Source organism: Chiloscyllium plagiosum, chromosome 15 (assembly GCF_004010195.1).
Source record: "Chiloscyllium plagiosum isolate BGI_BamShark_2017 chromosome 15, ASM401019v2, whole genome shotgun sequence".
Classification (NCBI taxonomy): Eukaryota; Metazoa; Chordata; class Chondrichthyes; order Orectolobiformes; family Hemiscylliidae; genus Chiloscyllium; species Chiloscyllium plagiosum.
The window spans coordinates 56,180,759-56,194,552 of record NC_057724.1 but is presented as its reverse complement, the minus strand read 5'-3'; the positions used below and the strand labels follow the sequence as shown (position 1 = coordinate 56,194,552).

General features: G+C 40.4%; 1 protein-coding gene across 1 annotated transcript in view; it reads left to right on the top strand.

The window, feature by feature from the left end:
- The first annotated feature begins 3,732 nt into the window (after nt 1-3,732).
- alg13 (ALG13 UDP-N-acetylglucosaminyltransferase subunit) overlaps nt 3,733-13,794 on the top strand; it is an 80,952-nt gene continuing 70,890 nt past the window's right edge. Inside the window, exons 1-4 of the mRNA XM_043705310.1 lie at nt 3,733-3,929; nt 5,841-6,003; nt 8,469-8,607; nt 11,292-11,400. Coding sequence (XP_043561245.1) covers nt 3,849-3,929; nt 5,841-6,003; nt 8,469-8,607; nt 11,292-11,400 — 492 coding nt within the window. The 5' untranslated portion in view covers nt 3,733-3,848. The remainder of the gene's footprint in view (nt 3,930-5,840; nt 6,004-8,468; nt 8,608-11,291; nt 11,401-13,794) is intronic.

The following is a 13,794-nucleotide window of genomic DNA, read 5'->3' as shown; positions in this document are numbered from 1 at the left end:
TCACACTCACAACATTCAAAGCAAGAATCACAGCTCTAGAGCAACAAGCCATTCTCCTTAGTGAACAGTATGTTTTTGATCCACGCTCACAGTGGGACCTTGGAAGGTGATTGTTATTTTGGCAAAGAGGGTGAATTTTCCAGGTCATAATATGTTGCTAATGCATCTCTGTCATTAGTGGGATTGATTTTGTAATATTTTATGTTGTGGTCAAGAGTGCTTGGGGCAAGAATTCGGACTACACACGATAGGTCAATTGAAAGGTTCACATACAGCATTTTGTGATCACAGATACCTTTCACCTGTACTGTGTGAATTTTCACTGTATTCAGTGAGTACATGTGATAATAAACCTAATTCAATTCAATAAAGATTGTAAACAATCAATCTGAGTGCCTGGCTTGACAATCGATAAACCTATCAAGTCAATTGCATTAGGAGTTCCCTGATGCTGGGAGGTTAAGCATATGACTTCCAATCATGTTGCCAACAGGCAACAATAAAAAGACAGAAAGCACATATATTAGATTTTGAAACGAAGGTTTAAGGGCAAAATTTTGCTGGGCTCAGGCAATTATGATGATAAATGTTATTTTGTTCAAGTGAAGCAAGACAGGGCACTAATGTAGGTGCTTTTGTTATCTTAAATTAATAAGCAATAACTAGTCACATAATTTAATCATCTAAGGCTGAGCATATGTGTTGCCTCTATGTTCACTTGTTATGAAACAGCTTAAGCTCATTTTACCAAGTATTTGGTTACTTAACTATTAAAAGCACACACAAAAGGAAAAAAATAATCTATCCAGTTTCACCATTTTGAGGTGCTGGTGTTGGACTGGGGTGTACAAAGTTAAAAATCACAAAACCAGGTTACAGTCCAACAGGTTTATTTGGAAGCACTGGCTTTCGGAGCGCTGCTCCTTCATCAGGTGGTTGTGGAGTATATATTACTGAAAAAGACCTGGATTGTTTGTTAAGTCTCTCATCTTTTAGAATGAAACCAACATGGTCAGGTCTTTTTCAGTAATATCATCTCAGTTGCATCACACTGTAAACTTTTGCTATAAATTCTGTGTCTTACGATCTTATACTCCACAACCACCTGAAGGAGCAGCGCTCCGAACGCTCGTGCTTCCTGCTGGACTATAACCTGGTGTTGTGATTTTTGAGCTGAAAATGTGTTGCTGGAAAAGCGCAGCAGGTCAGGCAGCATCCAAGGAAGGAGAATCGACGTTTCGGGCATAAGCCCTTCTTCAGGATGCTGCCTGACCTGCTGCGCTTTTCCAGCAACACATTTTCAGCTCTGATCTCCAGCATCTGCAGTCCTCACTTTCTCCCCGTTGTGATTTTTGATCCAGTTACATGTTACCTAACTAGTATTAAATCAATGTGACTATTATTTTGTTTACTCATGAGATGTGGGCGTTGTTGGCTAGGCCAATACTTATTGTCCATTCCTAATTCCCCAGAGTCGAGAGTGTGGTGCTGGGAAAGCACAGCAGGTCAGGCAGTATCCGAGGAGCAGGAGAATTAACATTTCGGGCATAAGCCCTTCATTCATGATGAAGGGCTTATGCCCAAAACGTTGATTCTCCTGCTCCTCGGATACTGCCTGACCTGCTGTGCTTTTCCAGCACCACACTATTGACTCTGATCTCCAGCATCTGCAGTCCTCACTTTGTCTAATTCCCCAGAGAACAGTTAAGAGTCAACCACATTACTGTGGGTCTAAGTCACTCAATGGGGGAAAACAAGTATAATGATGCCTTTGGAATCCCTCATTGAGTCCAAGCTGACACATTTAGTAATGGTAAATTGGAAACAAACTGTGGGATATAAATGAATTAATGTTATTTCTGCAAGTATAAATTCTGATACAGAACAGGAATGAGAAAATACATATTCAGCAAAAAGAAAGGATATGTTAGCATGAGACGTGAATACAGAACAATGGTGGATATATGGGCAAACAGGAAAGCATCTGTTTCCCCCTACTCGGAGACACAGGAACAAACCCTAATCAAAGAGGTCAAAGTGGCCTCTGGATAGAAATAGATGCTGATAGAAGAAAAGATATGCCTAATCAATAATCTATAATAGACTGACGTCAAACACCCTTATGGGAGTCAGAGATAAGAGTTTGTCACGGACAAGACAGGATAAACAGAAGTTGTGGGATAAGTCTTCAGGAAATGAGTGACGTAAGCGAAGCAGGGAACAGACAATGGAATAAGGAAAACATATGGGAAAAAAACAGTATAAATTGCAAGGGTTTTTTGGGATATACTGTGCATTTTGTCATTGCCTTACCTAGCAATTAGACAAAGCACCCACCTATAGGTGTACAAATAAACGGCTGATTCAGATATTTGTCTCGGACTGAAATTATTAAAGTGAGTGAGCTTTTGTTTCTCACACAAACTAATTTTCCAGGCACCCAATTCAGCAGTATGGTAGGGTGCTATTGTATGCCAATGAGAATGCACAGTCCACATCAAATTATCAGAGAAGCTGACTTGTCTATAACTTGGGAGCTGTAAAGTACAGTGATAGGTTTTCTTATGTCAGCCATTTGCAGTACCCAAAATCCGGAATTAAACTTTCACAAAAAAAACCCACTTTGTCACTCATTTTCGATTCCTAAGAGATTACTGGAAAAAGTGGCTGGGATGATCGGAGATTGAGGGGGAGGGGAATGTTTATTTGCCGAGTAGATAGTGTCATTCATTATATAGTGTTGGCCTAGTGATATTATTGTGAGACTATTATTCCAGCAACTCAGCTAATGTTCTGAAGACCCAGGTTCAAATCCCACCTTGGCAAATGATGCAATCTGAACCCAACAGTTTTGCTTGGTTCAGTGGCTCACACGATTGCCTTAGTGTCAGAAATCCAGGTTCAATCCCACCCTTAGGTGACTGGCTGTGTGGAATTTGCACTTTCTCCCTGTATCTGTGTGGGTTTTCTCCCACAGCCCAAAGATGTGCAGGTTAGCTGGATTGGCTACACCAAATTGTCTATAGTGTCCAAAGATGTGCAGGCTAGCTGAATTGGCTATACTAAATTGCCTAGTGTCCAAAGATGTGCAGACTAGATATGTTAGCTTTGGGAAAAGAGAGGTTATGGGGGTATGGGATGCTCTTTAGAGGGTTGGTGTGGACTTGATGGGTTGAACAGCTGGTTTCCACACGGTGGGGATCCTATGATAATTATGGCTATAAATTTGTCTGTGGAATTCAAAGGATTGAGCGTAAGTTATTGCAAACTGAGCTAACCAAAATCTTATGAATGTAGTAAAAAGACAGTCAGACCATCTCTTCAGGTACAACTGTTGGTTTTCACTGCAATATTTCCTAACCAGGCACGTACTTCAAATATAAAAACAGAATCATTTGAAGTTTCTACTATTCAGTAATCCCTGCCGAAAAATGTAAGCATAGAGATAGCAATGCTTGAAGGACGACACTCTTGAAGGACAGCACCCTTCTGTGTCCAAACTCCAACATGAGAATTATCTATCCATTAATTACAATTTTCAACATTTGGTGGACAATGGTGACAGAGGGTTCTGAAAGTAAAGATGCAACACAAAACGGAAGCTTTGATGTACTGTGGAACTGAGGTTTGAAAACTGTCACACGACAGCTGTGCCTTTGTATTTCTGATCAGGGAAAATAGTGAGCTGTAGCTGGTCGGCCACCCGTTGAGCCAGCCTTTGCTTGGTCATGCACCACCTTCCACCAACCCCCGGACATTGTATTGGTCGGCCAGCCGCTATGGCGATTGGGAGGTTCGTGACGCTGTCCCGAAGTTGTTGAGAGGGAACAGCGGGCGGCGACGGAAAAATGGACTCCGTGTTTGTGACGGTCGGGACGACAAGCTTCGATGAGCTGATCCGAGAAGTATCTTCGGAAAAGGTGACACAAGTGAGTTCACTCACCTCAACCCACCGGGGGGGGGGGGAACGCGTTGAATTGACGGCCCCATCGACAAATAACATCAGGGGACGCGAGACAAGTCGCCAATCAGGAGCGCGGGAGGTGTGGCCAGGTCCAGGGGGCGGGCAAAGGAGAAATGGAGTGGGGAGGGGAGGGGTGTGGGAGGTGTAGGGATGGGGGAAGCGGTTTGGTTGGGAATGTCTGGGGGAAACAGTAGGGAGAGGGAACAATGTGGATTGGGAACCTGCTGGGGATTTGGGGCACAGCAAATGTCATCAGCTGCAATCTGGGGAATAATACCTGGAACACAAACACAAGATGCACTGCTGTACCTCATTCAGGATCCTTGGATAGCACCTTCCTAACCCATCACCTCTACCTCCACAGACAATGGGGCACGGTTACTTGCAAATTTCCCTCCAGGCTATACACCATCCTGACTTGGAAATATATCGCCATTCCTTTATGCAAGCGCCCCAAAGCTCTGGAAGCTGCAGGAGTGTCAGTGCTCACCTCTTTTCCCAAGACATTTAGTGATGGGCAAGAAGTGAGGCCCGCATGTCATTAAAACATCAAATCAAGTTTCACATGTAAACTACAACTGTTGATATCAGAACTGCAAATGCTAGAGATCTGAAGCAATCGGAAATAGAAATTGCTGGAGAAACTCAACAGGTCTGGCCGCATCTGTACGGCGGGAAATAGAATTAATGTTTCAAGTCCAGTTCTGAAGATTAACTCAAAACATTAACTCTGTTTTTTACCCATAGATGGTGTCAGACCTGTTGAATTTCTCTAGCAATTTCTACTTTTGTTTCAAGACTCTAGTCTACTTCAGCATCACCTTTCTCAGCTACTCTGTCTCTAAATTACCACCGTACTTGTACAATATTGAGTACAATTCCTTGACACTAATGACATTTTTCCCTGGTAACTGCCTCAGAACAAACTAGATTGGTTGTAATCTGTGTCATTATACTTGATAAGTCTTCCAATCATTTATCCAGTTCATCAATAAGACCACCTATTTCCCTCTCTACAATTTCATATGATACTGCCCCTCTCAGGCCCTCTGGAACCAAAGCCTTCCTCCTTGCCTTGGTTAGCTGCAAGCTTGACTGTTCTGCAACACTGGCTAGCCTCCCACATTCTGCATTCCATAACTCAAGGTTATCCAAAACTCTAACAACTGTGTTCTAATTACATCAATGTTTATGCAAAGTCCCTGTGCTTGCTGGCTGACATGGACTCCCAGTTAAACAATACTTTGATTTTACAGTTGTCACATATATCTTTATGTCCCTCCATCACTTATCATCTCAAATCTGTCCTCTTCAGCATCTCTAATTCTAATTGCTTCATAATTTGTGGCTATGTCTTTAATTGACTAAATGCCAAATTCTGGAATTGCTTCCTTGTATTCCTTCTTTAAGGCAGTACTTAAACTTTCCTCTCTTAGAGTAGCTTTTGTTCATCTGCATTCATATCTTCTTATGTGGTTTGAGAGATCTTGAAGGACCTAATGTGTTTTATTACTATTTTTTACAACTAGTCCAGTGACACTTATCACCATACTACTATCTCTGGTGTATCCAGAAGTAAACTGTAGTCATTGAGTTATTTATGCTACTTTATTTTAAAAATCAGAGTAATATCTAGTTCCCGGGCAGCCCTCCAGTATTATGATTTCTACAAGGTTTCTGCTTTTAATCCAGCAATATCCTGAATTTCTTTCTAAATTATCATCAGATGCATGTTGTTCAATCCCCAAGATTTACTTAACTTGTTTTTCCACAGCTATTTGTGCAGAATCAATGTAAAAACATTCCACATTTATTTGTTGCTGATTCCTACTCTGTTCAGATTTATTAACCTTCTCCCCTTATCGCTCATTCTTAGATTCTACAAGATTTGGGCTACAGGAAACTGATTCTTCAGATTGGCCGTGGCAGTGTTGAACCAAAGCCTATTGTTGGAACAAATTTCACTCTTGAAGTTTATAGGTTCAAGGACTCGATAGCAGATGACATTAAAAATGCCACACTTGTTATCAGTCATGCTGGTAAGTATTGATTGTATGTGAATAAATCAAGGATTTTTGTATTCATAAAGTGCCTTTCACAACCAAACGTTTTACAAATTATGTACTTATTTAAGTGTACTCATGATTATAATACAGAAAATATGGCAGCCCATTTAGGCACAGCAAATGCCAAGAAACAGCATATGAAAATGAATAGGCCACCTGCTTTATGATGTCTATTAAAGGATAAATATTGGCCAGGGAATACTACCCTATTTTTTTTAATTCAAATGAATACCCAGCTAACTTGAAGCAGGAAAACCTTCAGTCACAGAGGTATTGTTATTATGTGACTGTATCACCAAGTTAGTAAATTGGTGAAAATGAAGATGGGACTCTGGAAACCAAATGTAGCCATCGAGAAAATTTCAACAAGAGCCTTTTTTAAAAAAATTGTGCCCCGATATGGACTGCAGTAGTTCACAAAATTGGCTTACCACCATCTTCTCAGGAGCATTTAAGGTTAGACAGTAGACCTACATCCCATTAATTAAAAGTAAACAATTATGGTTGAAATCTTATTCAACTATGGGGGCATTCTTAATTGACCCCATTTCTATTGTCACCATGTGAACATAAAATACTCTAATCGAGTGTCTCTGGATAGCGAACCAGAATCAGGCAGATTTTCCTTTACTTAGCTCAGCTACACTTAAGCCGTGACTATAAGCCGTGCTGTGACTGTAATTGTGGATGAGTTTGCCTAACTGCTCAAACTGGAGATGGAATTTGTGACCTGAACTGCATTAGCTCATCAAACTCACCAGATGCATTTCAAAGAGAAATTGGCAGTGTTCAGGTCAAAATTGTCATATTGGAAGTTAACTAACAAAAAGCTGTTAATTTAAAATATAATAGTGTTATTTTCATGTAGCTCTTACTTAGGCTTGTGGTAATTACATAAAATTTCCATCACAGAAATCAGCTCGTTGGCCAAATTGTTCTAAGCCCGTGCTGATACTCTGCTCGAGTCTTTTTCAATCTTGCCATCATCTTCCTTCATCCTCGTATGTATTCCCTTGCATGTATCAATTCTATCTGCTTGAATAGCAAGCTTCATTCAGTATGTGAAGAAATTCCTCTTAGATTCTTAATTTGCTGTTATACGTCATCTCATTTTTATGACCCCATGGTTCTATTCTCATTCATGTCACAGAATCACAAAAGTGTTAAGGCAGAGGGAGGCCATTTAGACCATCGTGCCTGCACAAGCTCACTAAATTAGCATCATTACCCAGTGCCAGTCTCCTGCTTTCCCCCCACACCTTTACATTATTTTTATCAAAATAAGCATCAAAAGCCCTCTTGAATGTCTCAGCCGAACCTGCCTCCACACTTCCAGGCAGTGCATTGCAAACCTAATCACTCGCTGATTGAAAACGTTTTACCATTGTGGAAACAGTTTACTCACATTTGCACTATGAGATCCAGTCATAATTTAAGACAATTATCCTGTGTCCTGTTAAGAGAAAATACATTATCTTCCTATTTTTGTATTCTGTTCTTCTAGAATCCAGTACTTTGGGTTTTTTAAAGAATTTTCCATGATATAGCTGTTGCTGGTAGACCAGCATTTATTGTTTATTGTTAATTGCTCCTGAGAAGATAGTAGTTATCCACTTTCTTTTAGCACAGCAGTTGTTGTGTTGCAGGATCACCCACAATGTTGATGCCAAGGGACTTCCAGAATTTTGACCCAGTGTATTGAATGAGTAGCAAAATAATTGTAAGGCAGGACAGCATGTAGTTTGGAAAGGAAGTTGAAGGTGTGCATCTGTTACCTTTGTCATTCTAGAAGGCAGAAGTCACAAATTTGTAAAATGCTGTCATAATGTTGAGCTGCTGCACAGCATCTTGTAAATGGTATACGCTACAGGCAATATGCATTAGTGGTGGGGGAGAGTGACTATTGACATTAGTGGGGGGGATGTCACTTAACCAGACTGCAGCTTTGAGCATTTGTTGTCAGAGCTTAACTGGGCAAATGGAGAGTATATTATCACACACTTGATTTATGCCTTGTTTAATGGCATTTTGGGGAGTCAAGAGGTGAGTTACTCACTGCAGAATTCCCACCCTCTTAATCATTTCGTCAGCAACGTACTTGGTTTTGTCCCCTACTGAGATCCAGTGTTAGCAATATGTCTAAGTGACCAGTTGTTGATGGAATATTTTTGATACTTTCAGTTACCTCAATGATATTAGCACCAGGGATTAACTTTTAAAAACATACTATGTGTTATGTTACTCAGTATTATCAAATGTAATATTGAAAAGCAATGCAGTGGAGCCAGAGTATTTTGTTGTGGTTTTGTTCGCCGAGCGAACAGAACCAACACAACGAGTACCTGAGCTACAAATCTTCTCACAAACTTTGACCAAAAGTATTTTCTTTCACTTTTTAAAAATTGTAGTTAAATTTTCTCTTTACAACAAATATCTAGGTGCCGGAACTTGTCTGGAGACCCTTGAAGCAGGAAAGTCACTTGTAGTTGTCATTAATGAAGAGTTGATGAACAACCACCAGTTGGAACTAGCCAAACAGCTGCATAGTGATGGGCATCTCCTCTACTGCACTTGCAGGTAGAGTAAATTATTTGTAAAATCGAAAGGCGAGAAGAGTTGACTGTTGTGGGATATTTTAAAACTGTTTTCTTTTTAACATTTATACCATGCACCTCATTTAGCCAAGTAGATACAGAGCCTATGATGTGAATGTCACTGAAGCAAGGTGTCTGTGGAAGTTAAAAGGTTGTCAGCTTTACAGATATATTTTAAAATACTGAGTTCTTCATTGTGCATACATGCATGCGCGATTTTTTTTAACATCACCTGCAAGTTCCCCTCCAAGCCACTCACCATTCTGATGACAAAATGTATCGCGCTGTACCTTCAGTGTTACGTGGTCAAGATTTTGGAACACTGTCCCTATTGTGGGTCAAACTACAGCATGTGAACTGTTGTGGATCAAGAAGACTTACTACCTTCTTGATTGCTATTGGGGATCAGCAATAAACACCAGCCAGTGATCTCCTCATCCCAGGAATGGAATTTAAGAATTAGCGTAACTTAAAGGAATGTTGACATGTACAACAGTTAAGATGAAGTACTGCTGTAAGAAGGGTGGTCAATCTGAGGTGGTAGGACAGTATTACAAAATAAATGCTTTCAAGTTAAGAACCCTAGTGCATCGGAGGCTGACCTTATTGAGGTTTATAAAATCATGAGGGGCATGGATAGGGTACAGAGACAAGGTCTTTTACCTGAGGTGGAGGAGTCCAGAACTAAAAGGCATAGGTTTAGGGTGAAAGGGGAAAAATGTAAAAGGGACCTAAGAGCCAACGTTTTCTACATAGAGGGTGGTGCATGTATGGAATGAATTGCTAGAGGAAGTGGTGGAGGCTGGTACAATTACAACATTTAACAGGCATCTGGATGGGTACTTGAAGGGTTTAGAGGGATATGGGCCAAGTGCTGGCATACGGGATGAGATTAGCTTAGATATCTGATCAGCATGGTCAAGTTGGACCAATGGATCGGTTTCCAAGCTGTAAATATCTATGACTAACACCTTTTTTTTCCCTATAGCGTGTCAATGATTCCAGGTTAAGCAATTATTGATCTCTACCTGAAATTCTTAAGTATGCTTTTGTTTAAAGTGATTCAGTTACAGTAATTAAGGATTGATATTAGAACTCTACAGTGACTTAGAGTCATAGAGATGTACAGCATGGAAACAGACCCTTCCGTCCAACTCATCCATGCCGACCAGATATTCCAACCCAATTTAGTCCCACCTGCCAGCACCCAGCCCATATCCCTCCAAACCCTTCCTTTTCATATACCTATCCAGATGCCTTTTAAATGTTGCAATTGTACTAGCATCCACACTCCCTCTGGCAGCTCATTCCATACACCCTCTGAGTGAAAAAGTTGCCTCTTAGGTCTCTTTTATATCTTCCCCTCTCACCCTAAACCTATGCCCTCTAGTTCTGGACTCCCCTACCTGAGGGAAAAGACTTTGTCTATTTATTCTATCCCTGCCCCTCATAATTTTATAAACCTCTATAAGGTCACCCCTCAACCTCCAACTCTCCAGGGAAAACAGCCCTAGCCTTTTCAACCTCTCCCTATAGCTCAAATCCTCCAACCCTGGCCACATTCTTGTAAACCTTTTCTGAACCTTTTCAAGTTTCACAACATCTTTCCGATAGGAAGGAGACCAGAATTGCACACAATATTTCAACAATGGCCTAACCAATGTCCTGTACAGCCGCAACATGACCTCCCAACTCCTGTACTCAATACTTTGACCAATAAAGGAAAGCATACCAAACGCCGCCTTCACTATCCTAAAAACCTGCAACTCCACTTTCAAGGAGCTATGAACCTGCACTCCAAGGTCTCTTTGTTCAACTGATAAGTCATAAGTGTAAAAAAGATTGATTTGAAAACGTACAACCTTTCAAGCTTCCTACATGAACCCATTATAAGTCAGAATGTTAGATTGAGATATTCTGGTTTATTTAACACAGTGCTGCACCAAATCCAGTATTTATTTATTATGGGATTAAAATAATTTAAAAGTCTATACTGAGTTTACTATTTTCCAATTTACAAAACTTCGACTAAGCAATGAATGACTTTCATGAAACAAGCTGTCTCCATATCAGTCAACTAAAGAAAAATTTATAGACTATGCAATGGGGTGGAAAAAAATGGTTACCCATTCCAAACAAACCATATGATTTGGAACTCTAGTTCGACTGCAAACTAGGGAGGAGTCTGGGTTCCACTGTTGTTTGATCTAGTTATCTATTCCAACAGATCTATCAAATGATATTGATAATGTCACTATAGGAAAAATCTGCATTAATAGTGCCGAGAGTTTTGAGAAGATTTTATTTTGGGTAGAGAATTAGCAATGGAAGTGAATTATTGTTATGTGTTCCAAATAAGTTGTCATGTTCACCCTTTTATTTAAAATTCTATGGATTCTGGATAATTACTGATTTACACAGTGTACATTTGCTTTTTCATTTTCTTTAAAGAGTTACAATGTACTTTGTTTTATGTAGACAATGTCCTTTCTGTAAATGTGGACTACAAATTAGTTACTTTGTAAGCAATGCATTAGGTAAGCCCTGTCAAAAGGTGCCACGATGTCTTGGCCAAGTTCATCACATTGATGGTTCAGGAAGTAGAAATTGCTACAACAGATTTCTTGCCATATTATTAACACTATTATGTTGTGATTCTTATTTCAGCACACTTTCTGAAACATTACAGAAATTGGACTCAACATCCCTGAAACCATTTCCTCCAGGACACCCAGAAAGATTTTCAGCATTTTTGGATAAAGTCCTAGGATTCGAATGACATTGATGGCCTTTCTTTCTATTTATTTTGAGCACCAATCTTTTTAATTAGTAACAAACTGAAAAGCCAAACCCATCCTTTTGGTGAAAATTTAAAAATTCTTGCTTTTGTAAAATAATTGTATGGGAACCAGGAAAAGGATCACTGTCCAGCAGCAATCATACAATATTGAGATGTGCAATAAACGTGTCCTTTACATATTTCCTCACTGATGTTCCATCATGTTATTACTTGTATTTCTGTGAGTGAATTCTGTTACTTAGAAATTGTTCATGCATTAGTACAAGTTGAAAGCCAGGAACAAGCATATATTTTCAAAGATCTGTTTCTCTGTGAAGCCTTAACTCCCTTTCCCCTTCTTACTGGAATAAATTTACATATGCTAACACTGGACAACCTATTCAACATATGTGAACCTAGACCTTGACCCTTCAGAGTATTGAACCAGATCCCAGGTATTATACTTGTGGATGTAGGTTTGCTTGCTAAGCTGAAAGGTCAGCATACAGAACCTCAATCTGAGCTACAAATCTTCTCAAAACTTGCTGTTATACTTGTGTGCAGTTACTGACTAGTTTATCTCTTCATTAGACTGGTGATGCTCTGTTGGTGTTGCTGTTAATTGCTCATAGATTAAAAAGAAATCTTTGATTTCCTAACCCTAAAAATCACAATTCCAGACTGGGTAGTACAGAGTCTGCAATTCTTTCATCAAGAGTCGCAGCAGGGGAATCAATAGCTTATATAGAAAGAAAAGCTCGATGTAATTTACTGGAAATTTTTGTTGAATGCGTGCTTACAGTATTAACTAGTCCACAGGTATCTGAATTGTTTGTTTCCAAAATGTGGTTCTAACTTTTGCCACTTTCCAGCTGTCAGCCAGGCATGTCATACACAAGCACGATAGATTAGGGGAGTTCTTTTTACTGCTGTGGAATGTCAATACATCATGGTCAGAATCAAAAGGACCAACAGCCTAGTTTAATCTCAAATATCTGCTAGGGAGAGCGAAAAAGTTGCTAGAAAGTTTGCACTGAGAACTGAAGTTGAAACGTCTTTATTTCCAATGCTCCTATGCTCCAATGAAAAAAAGTCCCAGCCTATCCAGCCTTTCTTTATAACTCAAACCTTCCATATCCAGCAACATCCTGGTAAATTCCTTATGAACCCATTTAAGCTTCATACTATCCTTCCTATAAGTGGATGACCAGAACTGGACACAGTATTCCAGCGCACACGCTGACAACTTGCCCTGCCACCATAGGAAGAGCAAAATCTGCGCCCACACCACTCTCCTCACATCCATCCAAGGCCCGAAGAAATCCTTCCACATCCTTCAGAAATCGACCTGTAAATCTAGCATTGTCATCTACTACATAATTCTTTAAAGTTTGTGTCACATATAGATAGGGTGGTCAAAAAGGCGTTTGGTATGCTTGCTTTCATTGCTCAGGCCTTTGAGTATAGGAATTTGGATGTTATGTTGAGGTTGTACAGGACATTGGTGAGGCCTCTTCTGGAATACTGTGTCCAGTTCTGGTCATCCACTTATAGGAAGGATAGTATGAAGCTTAAATGGGTACATAAGGAATTTACCAGGATGTTGCTGGATATGGAAGGTTTGAGTTATAAAGAAAGGCTGGATAGGCTGGGACTTTTTTTCATTGGAGCATAGGAGGTTGAGAGGCAACCTGATAGATGTTTATACTATAATGAGAGGTATAGAGTTGATGGTAGTTGTCTTTTCCCTAATATGGGGAAATCCAAGACCAGGGAGCAAATCTTTAAGGTGAGAGGTGAGAATTTAAAAAAAAAGACATGATGAGCAAATTTTTTTACACAGAGGATAGTTTGCGTGTAGAATGAACTTCCTGAGAAAGTGCTGGATGCAGTCACAATTATAATGTTTAAAAGGCATTTAGATAAGTACACAAATGGGAAAGGTTTGGAGGGATATGGGCCAGGAGCAGGCAGATGGGACTAGTTTAGTTTGGGATTACATTCGGCATGGACTGGTTGGCCCAAAGGGTCTGTTGCTGGAAATGTGTTGCTGGAAAAGCGCAGCAGGTCAGGCAGCATCCAGGGAACAGGAGAATCGACGTTTCGGGCATACGCCCTTCTTCAGGAATGGGGAAAGTTTGTCCAGCAGGCTAAGATAAAAGGTAGGGAGGAGGGACTTGGGGGAGGGGCGTCGGAAATGTGATAGGTGGAAAGAGGTCAAGGTGAGGGTGATAGGTCAGACTGGGGTGGGGGCGGAGAGGTCGGGAAGAAGATTGCAGGTTAGGAAGGCGGTGCTGAATTCGATGGATTTGACTGAGACAAGGTGGGGGGAGGGGAAATGAGGAAACTGGTGAAACCCGAGTTCATCCCTTGTGGTTGGAGAGTTCCTAG